This window comes from Aythya fuligula, chromosome 1 (assembly GCF_009819795.1).
Source record: "Aythya fuligula isolate bAytFul2 chromosome 1, bAytFul2.pri, whole genome shotgun sequence".
In the NCBI taxonomy this organism is placed as follows: domain Eukaryota; kingdom Metazoa; phylum Chordata; class Aves; order Anseriformes; family Anatidae; genus Aythya; species Aythya fuligula.
In genome coordinates, this window is record NC_045559.1 from 170,925,629 (window position 1) to 170,936,233 (window position 10,605).

Below are 10,605 nucleotides of genomic sequence, written 5' to 3' on the forward strand. Positions count from 1 at the left end.
ACATCTCAGGATTTTAATTTGTTAATTTAATTTTTTATTTATTAGATCCATGGAAGGACAACTCGAGTTTCTTATTTATTTATTTATTTATTGAATCCACAGAAGGACAACTCGTGGGTTTTATTTAATATTTTTTATTTATTAAATCCACAGAAGGACAACTTGTGGCTTCTATTTATCTATTTATTTATTTATTAAATCTATGGAAGGACAAATCTAGATTTTTAATTAATTAATTAATTAAGTTATTTATTGAATCCACAGGACATCTCGTGGGTTTTATTAATATTTTTATTTATTTATTTATTTATTAGATCCACAGAAGGACATCTCGTGTCTTTTAAAAATATTTTTTATTTAAAAAAATATTTTGATTTATTTTTTATTTTATTAAAATATATATATATATATTTTTAAATAAATAACTAGATAAATAGATAAAGGACATATCTTGTTTTTCTCCTTACAGTTTCCAGACGGGAGCATCTCCTTCCGCTGGTGGTCCCAGTGCCTCCCTCCAAGCCCCCCAACCCCTCTCCCCTTGCCCGACCGCCCTCCCTCTCCGCAGCCTCCACCGCAGCCTCCGAGGGCGAGGGCGCGCGCCCCCCCCCCCCCCCCGCTCCCGCTTCCCCCTTCCTCTCCCCCTGGAGCGGCGGGGGAGTGTCGTGGGCGGTGCACAGCCCGGCTCAGCCCGGCTCGGCCCAGCCCAGCCCGGCACGGCGGAGGCGGAGGCGGCGGCGGGGGCATGGGCACGGTCTCGGGCTGCCGCGGGGAGGAGAGGCGCCGGGCGGGCGGCGGAGCGGGCGCGCTGCTGGGGCGCAGCCGGCGGCGGAGGCCGGGCATGGGGCCCCCGGGCAGCCGCGGCAGCACCAGCAGCGCCCGCGGCAGCCTCCAGGTGAGGGTGGGGAGGCGGGAGGGGAGGGGAGGCTCCTTCTTCCCCAGCCCGACTTCGCACGCAGGAGCAAAATTATATATATACATATATATATATGTATATGCATGCCTATATATATGTTGGGTTCTGCGTGCTTTTTTGTTGTTGTTGTTGTTGTTCCTATTTTTTTTTTTTCCACAATCGCAGCAGCCGCGAAAAGTTTTTTTCTCGCTGGTGCTGCCGGCTCCTCGGGTTGTAGCGGAGAGCGGCGAAAAAAAAAAAAAAAAAAAAAAAAAAAAAAAAGCGGTTAAAAAAAAAGAAGGGGGGGAGAGGGGAAAAGATCCCCCGGGGCGACGACACCCGAAGTTATTTCGGGGAGCCCCCTTCCCTCCGCGGGGCGCTGGGGATGCACTTGTCAGCCAACGCCGGCAACTTCCTTGGCGCTACTCCTTCGCGGCCCCTCCGCTCAACTCGTATTTAAGGGTTTTTTAAGCGGGGGGCGGCCCAGCGGAGCTGCGAGGTGTCGTGGGGACAGCCGGGGGACCGTGGTGATCAGGGGCATGCGGGAATAATGGGGCTTTGGGATCGGCGGGGGTGGTGGAGGGGGAGTTATAGGGACAGGGACCCAGGGTCGTGTTTCACCTTGCTGGTGTGGGATGGGGAGTGGGTGAGGGAATGTTTGGGAGTCTCTTGCGGTGGGAGGGTGAGTGCAGTGCTGGTGAGATGGGGGAGAAGGTCAGAGCAGGGGGTATTGGTGCCCTTGGGTCAGCCCTGGCAAGGGAGCATGTGCTAGGGTAAGTGCAGCTGGTGCTGCCTGGAGGGTACAGATGGTCATGCCTTGGGAGTAGCTGCTGTACTGGGACGGGGAGGTGAGGGAGGAGGACAAGATGTGAGATATCTCACTCCTATTAGAGGGAGAAGGCTTCAGGTTGCAGATGCTGCACTCTCTGCTCGCTGTGTCTGTAGGGGAGGCAGTGGGCAAGGGGGTGGCTGCCTCCTGTCTCTCCTCCTTCTCTAACACCACCCTCTCCCCACGCCACTGTACCTCTCTCTCCCCAGCACTTGCTCCTCTTCCTCCTCTTCGTTGGACCTTTCAACTGCTTCGCCAGTTACAGCCGCGCCACCGAGCTCTTCTACAGCCTCAACGAGGGGCTGCCCGCGGGGGTGCTCATCGGCAGCCTGGCCCGTGACCTGCGGCTGCCAACGGCCAGCGGGCAGCACCCCACGGTCCCCCAGCCACCCCTCTCCTTCACCCTGGCCTCCCGCGGCTTGGGGGGACAGTACGTGCGTCTGGACAACCGCTCCGGAGAGCTGCACACCTCAGCCCTGGAGATCGACCGGGAAGCTCTGTGCGTGGAGAGTGGTGGGGCCACTGTCTTTGGGGAGGCAGAAAGCACATCCTCCTCTTCTTCCTCCTCCTCCTCACTGTCATCTGAGTCATGTCTGCTGCTGCTGGACGTGCTGGTGCTGCCACAGGAGTATTTCCGCCTGGTGAAGGTGAAAATTGCTATCCGGGATGTCAATGACAACGCTCCCCGCTTCCCTGTGCCTCACATCCACCTCTCGGTGCCTGAGAATGCACCTGTGAACACCCGCCTGGCTATCGAACACCCTGCCCTTGACCCTGATGTGGGCACCAATGGTGTCCAGACCTATCGTCTGCGAGATAACTATGGTGTCTTCACCCTGGACGTGGAGGAGAACGAAAGTGGAGAGAGGACCCCCTACCTGATTGTCATGGGGGCTCTGGACAGAGAGACACGGGAGGAATACGTCACGGTCATCATTGCTGAGGATGGGGGCACTCCTCCGCTTGTGGGCAGTGCTACGCTTACTATTGGCATCAGCGACATCAATGACAACTGCCCCCAGTTCAGTGACTCGCAGCTCAACGTCACCCTTTATGGGAATTCCAGCCTAGGGACACACGTGGCCACTGTCCACGCAGAAGACCTGGACCTTGGGTCCAATGCAGAGATCACCTACTCCTACAGCCAGAAGGTCCCTCAGCTATCCAGAGACTTGTTCCACCTGGATGAAACCACAGGAGCCATCACTCTCTCCAGTAAAATTGATGGGGATGCCCCAAGGCTCCACAGGCTGATCATATTGGGCAACGGTCCTGGTTGTATCCCTGCTGTGATCACAGTGCTAGTAACCATCATCAAAGTCATGATGAGGCCACCTGAAGTTGTCCCTCGTTTCATAGCTAATGAAGTGGAAGGAGTGGTGTACTTAAAGGAATTGGAGCCTATTAACACACCAATAGCATTTTTTACCATCAAAGACCCTGATGAAAAATACAAAGTCAATTGCTATTTGGATGGTGATGGGCCTTTCAGACTTTCACCATACAAGCCATACAACAATGAATACCTCTTAGAGACCACAAAACCTTTGGACTATGAAACACAGCAGCTGTATGAAATCTCTGTAGTTGCATGGAACTCAGAAGGATTTAATGTAAACAAAATAATCAAAATACAAGTTTTGGATGACAATGACAACTCACCAGTTTTCTCTCAACAGCTGATAGAATTATCCATTGAGGAAAACAATGTTCCCAATGCTTTCTTGACCAAACTGCATGCTACAGATGCTGACAGTGGAGAAAGAGGGGAAGTGTCCTATTTTTTAGGGCCTGATGCTCCTTCCTATTTTTCTTTGGATAAAACCACAGGAGTTCTTACAGTTGCTACTCAGCTGGACAGAGAAGAAAAGGAGAAATACAGATATACTGTGAAAGCAGTAGATTCTGGGTTCCCTCCAAGAGAATCAATAGCAACTGTCACCATCACTGTATTGGATAAAAATGATAATAGTCCAAGATTTATCAATAAGGATTTCAGCTTTTTTGTGCCAGAAAACTTTCCAGGTTTTGGTGAAATCGGAGTTATCAGTGTCACAGATGCTGATGCAGGGCAAAATGGATGGGTTGCCCTTTCAGTCCTGAATGGAAGTGATATTTTTGTCATAGATACTGGAAAAGGAGTTTTGAGAGCTAAAGTCTCCCTGGACAGGGAACAGCAAAGCTCCTACGTGCTGTGGATCGAAGCAGTTGATGGTGGTGATCCTGCCCTGTCTTCTACTGCAAAAATAACTATCCTTCTTCTTGACATAAATGACAACCCCCCTTTGGTCTTGTTTCCACAGTCTAATATGTCTTATTTGTTGGTTCTTCCTTCTACCCTTCCTGGCTCTCCCATCACTGAGGTCTATGCTGTCGATAAAGACACTGGCATGAATGCAGTCATAGCATACAGCATCATAGGAAGAAGAGGCCCCCGGCCAGAGTCATTTAGGATTGACCCTAAAACTGGTAATATCACCTTGGAAGAGTCGCTCATGCAAAATGACTATGGCCTGTATCGGCTGCTTGTAAAAGTTAGTGATCACGGCTATCCAGAACCTCTCCATTCCACTGTCATGGTGAATCTCTTCGTCAATGACACAGTTAGCAATGAGAGCTATATTGAAAGTTTATTAAGAAAGGAGCCTGATATCAATATAGAAGAAAAGCAGCCACAAATATCCATAGAGCCTACACATCAAAAAATGGAGTCAGCATCCTGCATGCCTACTTTAGTGGCTCTGTCAATAATAAGCTTGGGTTCAATTGCTTTAGTAACTGGGATGGGCATTTACATCTGTCTGAGAAAAGGGAAGAAGCATCACAGAGCAGATGAAAACATGGAAGTACAAATCCCATTAAATGGAAGAATTAACCTGCACATGTTGGAGAAGAAACCAATGGAGATTTCCAACATATGATGTTTCCTTGTGGATAATTCAAATCAATATCTGGAAAACCTTAGACAACTCTGAAACACCTAGCTGTGGGTCATATTGACAGAGGTTGCAGTGAAGGACCACTAATTTATAATTTAATAATATTATAATTGTAAATAGCTGTTTACAGTTTTTTAAATTCAAATTCAGTGTACAGCTTTTTTATGAAAACTTAGTACTAACAGCTAGCACCCTGTCTATAAAAACATGGACATCATTTGCAGCTTTCATTAATCGATATGATCAGTGACCGTAAAAAAAAAAAACGGGAAGGTAAGAATTCTTTAAACTCAAGTTTTAAAAGTATTTTTAACCACAAGAGGGCATCAGATGCTCCTGAGCAGGGAACTGGTTGATGTACTGTCCATAAGATAAACACAAAGTATATTTTAAATATATGGATTTTAATATAAAATATGCTTCGGCATACAGAGATTTACATAGACACACACACAAAAAAGATAAATGTCTGTCCCGATGTGTGTATAATTAAAAGAAGAAGGACAGTAAAATGCACTAGTAAAGAAATAAAAAAAGAAAAAAGAATGTTTATTACCTCACTAGTAAAGCTTTTACAGTAGGATAGAAAAGGCATTAACAAGAAGTGCAATTCCTGTTGAGAAAGAATGCAAGATATTATAATGAGAATCTGAACTGCTGTGGCATACCATCTTTCATTTGCTCGAGCTTTCACCCACACTCATTTGTTCCAGAAGTCTGCTGGTCATTTTTATGGAAAATTGTATTTAATATTTCCTACAGGAAATAAAGACAAAACCCCATGCTTATCCTTGTAAACATGCCAGATACAAGGAAGCAAGGGAATGGTTAAATCTTTAGTTGTCGCAGAAGTGGTAATATTTTTGGTACTTTTAGCAATGTCGTTAGTACGCCATCAGTTTGGTTGTGTAATAGATTTTTCATGTGATACTTTGAATCTGATCTGCCAGATGAAAACAAAAATCACTTCATATTATAGGGAATTATAAGACTTAGTTTGTACTGACTGTTGCTCCTTTTTGGATTGGTATTTCATGTGAAAGATCTTATTTCTGACTTCTGGCTACCATTCCTGGCTCCTTTTCATTGGCTTTGATTTTGGATTAGATCCAAAATCTGACTTGTAAGACTGGCGGCATATTTTCTTGATAATTTATTCTTTGCTGTATCCTCTGCAATAAAGCAGCAGGTTTATCAGTGATGTCTCACTTTCACTTCATTTTAAGAACTGAAAACTATATTTTGTATTATGATTACATCAGATTTCTCTGTGTGAACAAGATAAATTAGTGTTATGCTTAAAACTGATTATTTTGATTTCTGGCATCATATGTCTGTAATGTACCAAAAGTGTTTATATGTCTGCAAATTAAAGCTATATATTTTCATAATAACTTATTCTCTATCTATCTTATCATGCTGAATATTATTTTAGTTACAAGGAATATATATTTCACAAATATCTGACTGCTGGCTATGTTAGATCTCATGTTACTTCCCCAAATTAGTACACTTCAGAATCATTACTGAGGATTTATACTATCCTCCTTGATATTGCTGGTAAAGACAAACCTGATGTAAGTTGGGCAGCAGCTGATAACTGCTTTAAAAAGTAGTGAGTGCAATTTGAGGCAGTTTTTGATTTTCTTTCTGTGAGTGGCACATTACTTCACTCTGGGCCTATTAAAATATTGGAGCAGATGTTGATTATGCTTAGCCTAAGTAAGTGTGTTAAGATAAAGTCCAGATTTTGTCATTCTACCTATTAGAAATAGTGATTTTTTTCCATTTAGAATATTTTCTGTTTGTGCACAGTTTGTTAGATGAGTTTCATGAAAAAAATAATTCAGCCTTTCAGAGGTTTGTGGTTAATCTTTTTTTTTCTTTTCATTTATTTTAATATTATTAAAATATGGAATTCCTGAAATTAATTTGTCACAGAGACATTGTTTATTATCTCTAAAAAAAAATGACATTAGTTCTTTGGATCTGGCTTCTGTATTAGAGATACTCTGTAATCTCGGGGGCAGAGGTGGTCTAGATACTCTGTATTTTTTTCTTCAGTAAGGAGACAAGGTAACTGTTAGAAAGACAGGGTTCTTTTAATTGTTCTTTTATTATTTGAATTAGCAGTCCAGTATCTTCTCAAGATGCTATGAACGGGAGCAAAACCAAGACTTAAAAAAATACAATAAAACCAATAACCTGATCCTGCAATATGTGTTTGTGTGACACCAGACAGTTATTTTTATTCAGATTTCAGAAATACATAGACTTACACCTCTTTAATTAAACTCACTGAGTTTAAATGTGCTGTTCTCATTGTTGCTTTTCTTTGGTTTGTTTCATTCAAGCACATTCTTAATGCGTAATAAAATAAAATGGTATGAGCCTGTAAAACCCAAAGTACCACTCATGAAGCATTTCTCTCCCTCAATTTTCCACACATTTAAAGAAAATCAGTTTGAAATCGCTTCTGCAGCCCTACCAGCATCATGACTTGTAAAAAAAAGTCTGTACCCAGAATAATACCTCATAGAGCATATTTTTGCCTTCCTGTGAGCAGCTTTTAGGTAGGAAATGTCACTGAAAATGGTAAAATATGCATAGTGAGTTCTTTTAAAAAAAAAAAAAATACAGCTGGCAGCAGCAAGTAATAAGCATGATATATAAGTATTCAATGTGAATCCTAACAGTGATAAAAAAATAAATAAATAAATAAATAAATAATCAGAAATCTTAAATTCATAGCACCTGGGATTTTTTTTTTTTTTTCCTCCAGAAAATGTTCTTATCCTTTCTCAGTGGAAAAATGCTGGATAACAGCTATATAGCAGATATTTCTTTGACCTTGCTGTTTCCAAATTATCCTTTACAGAAATTCCTTTAACATAAAAAAAAAAAAAAAAAAAAAAAAAAGTAAATAAAACGAATATAACTGAAGTAAATTAGACTCAAGTATAAAAGGCCTATTTTATTACCACCTTGTGGCAGTGCACTTGCCAAAATATATGCAAATCTGGTCGACACTGGTAGTTGAGCTGGCACAAAAATAAATGTCTCATTCATTTACAATATTCATTGAACAATCTTAGTGTGAGTGGGAGCTCTTTGTTCACTTTAATAAAAAATTAGTGTCCTAAACTTTGTGTTGCCAAAGCGTCATGAACTTGCCATGCAAATTCATCAGAATTAACAAATTAAAAAATAAACAAGAAATCGACAGAGAGCCCAGTGTCATGGGCAGAGAAAATTAGCTCAATCTTCTTGATTTCTATTTCATTTTATTCTTTTTGAAAGATCTCAGAGTCCCATTATGCTTTGAAGTTACTGTTTTGATTCAAAATTAACCTAACACCTGGCTGAATAAAGGATGATACTTGAAAGTATGGAAGGGGAAGTAGAGCACTTTGCTTTTTCATGTGTCAAAACTCATAAAACAATTAATCTCATGGCCTTTTAAGTACCTTTTTCAGTACCAAGGTTCAAACAGACAACTGTGCTAGAATCCACTAAGGACAATGTAAAATTTCCATTGATCTTAATGGGACATTCATGGGAGGCCACAGTGGTAGTACAAATCTTGTCTTCCATGAAAGCAATGACAGACCCCTGATTTGACTAGGATTTCCTTGTACATTTTCTGCCCCAGCTGCTATTTTGAGATGGTTTCATTAAAATACTTGTGTAAAGAGAATAATCCATGAGTAGAATTTCATTCCTTGATTCAAAGTAATGAACTCTCAGGGAGCAGCAGCCTGCATCACAAAAACGGTTTGCAGTTTGACATAAGTGGAGATAAACAGCATCTCTGCTATGAAGAAATCAGCAGCTGAACACGCAGAGTGTTTCCTTTCACAATGCAGGTGTATTATCAGAGCCATGCGGGAAACTGCTACCTTTTTACTGTGCTTGTCGCCAGCTGCTTGCAGCCATTAGGTTCTATGTATGTCCCTTCTCACTCAAGTAATGTACTCTGAAAAAAAAAAAAAAAGGGGGGGGGGGGGAAATGAAAAAAAAAAAAAGAAAAACAATTGATTTTTAAATATCAGCTAGGTGAAATAAAAAACTTTGATTTAGATAACTCTCCTGCAGAGCTGCAGTTTGAGAAGCTAAGCACATCCATCTTCCTTATCAAAATAATTTGATTTTAAAGGGGATGTCTAGTTAAATTTTAAATGGAAATAAAGGTATTCAGAACCTCTATTTCCTACAGAGTACAGTCGTACACTTTTTTTATATGGGAAGTAGTTGCAGAGACAGATAAAAGTTGCAGGAATTAGCTACATGCTCTATTTTAAAGGCAGTGTTTTGAGGGAACCATTTGAAGGCTTCTAACTTATTATTTTTTAACAGGTCATTCAGAGTGATGAAGTTTCAGATGACTTGCAACATGCCATATAGTACAGTCTTATGAGTTAAAGAATGTGTGTAAATACCTGAACAGGCAGTATTGGTGTTTCCTTTTCAGTCTCTGGACCAGACTGAAGGTGCAGATAAGAAGATAAAACTGCCTTCTGCATTCTAAGATAGAGGGATTCAAAGAATTTGGCTCAGAAACAAATGTGAAGTTAAACAGTTCTGTTTTTCATATTATCGACAAGAAAAACACTTTAATTCTAATCAGCACAGATTGATAGGCTGTGTATCTCATCTAACATGCTGCATACCCATGTTTCAGTGTTTTCTGCTCTGTTCTCATTCCACTTTCGTCAGGGAATGAATTTTAAAAGCCAAATTACACCTCCTAAATATTTCTGAAGATACCGTTCTTTGAACGGGTACTTAGAAAACATTTTTCTGAATGAAGAAATATTGAATCATTTCTGATGCATTCAGTCATTCATTCCACTACTTGTGAAAATAAATATATGTTTAGTGTTAGAGTTGCAGATTTGAATGTTACTACCTAAAACTTCTGGTAAGCAGTAAGTATTTAACTCAAATACATTATATGGAATCATTTAAACTGTGTTCAGATGGAGACGATTTGCATTCTAAGCATCAAGTTGGATATTGCTCTCCTTGCTGCAGTCCTAGCAAGGGAAATTTAGTCTCCTATCCTTCTATTTTGTCATATTTTCCATTTCCAAAGTTTTAGCTAAATACTAATCTTCAGAGCAAGTCAATGAGATAAGAGCACTTACATGCTTTGCAGAACCCAAGCAAAGACAGTGACAAATTGATTCCACTGCCTATGTGTCAGCATCTAGTGCCACTTGAGATGCCTTCAGGTATCCCACCTGGCCTCCATCTGCCAATCTGGAAAGATGTAGGTTTTCCACCAATGGACTGTCATAACTACCAGCCCAGTGTGGATGCTCTTGATATTTTAGGAGGGGTTCACTAAACCCCTCTGTGTGCTGAAGTGAGTTTTTGATGGGATTCAGCTCCACATGTGCACAACTACATTGAAATGTCTACAGGCAGCTACCAACTTCTGAGCTAGGAGCCTAGGCTTCTATTGTGGCCTCTGACAGTCTCATCAACACAGTCAGCAGAACTAGAGGGTGCTTCAGCTTGCTCTAAAGTTGACATTCAGGGCAAGATTTAACTGCTCTGAAAAATAATGTCAAGTGCTATCTGGAATGCCCTTGAAATTCTCAAACTTATGCACAGGGCTGTCAGGAAACCTTGTGCCTGTTGCGAGGACATTTGTTGTCGACGGAAGGAAGACACAGACGCTCAATATGAGTGATCAGTGAACTTCGATTTATTGGATAGCTCAGTCGTCTTTTATCTAATTCAATATAATTAGCTCATACATATTGCAAAAGCTAAGCTCATGATTGGTTAGTGCATTTCTCTATTTTATCAGCTAGTTTCTCACTCCCATCAACCGAAATAACACAGTTAGTACTTTCCCAAACCTCCAACGGATATCGTGTCCTTGTGCCTGATTAGCTCCCAGACGTTACGTACTTTCTCAGACTCATATGAGC

At 41.5% G+C, this 10,605-nt stretch overlaps 1 protein-coding gene across 1 annotated transcript; it reads left to right on the plus strand.

Annotated features, from left to right (window-relative positions):
- The first annotated feature begins 840 nt into the window (after positions 1 to 840).
- Positions 841 to 5,866, plus strand: PCDH20 (protocadherin 20). The gene is made up of 2 exons (XM_032208182.1): positions 841 to 895; positions 1,934 to 5,866. Exons 1-2 carry the CDS (start codon positions 842 to 844, stop codon positions 4,643 to 4,645), a joined length of 2,766 nt encoding a protein of 921 aa, XP_032064073.1. The 5' UTR covers position 841; the 3' UTR covers positions 4,646 to 5,866.
- Positions 5,867 to 10,605: the final 4,739 nt, after the last annotated feature.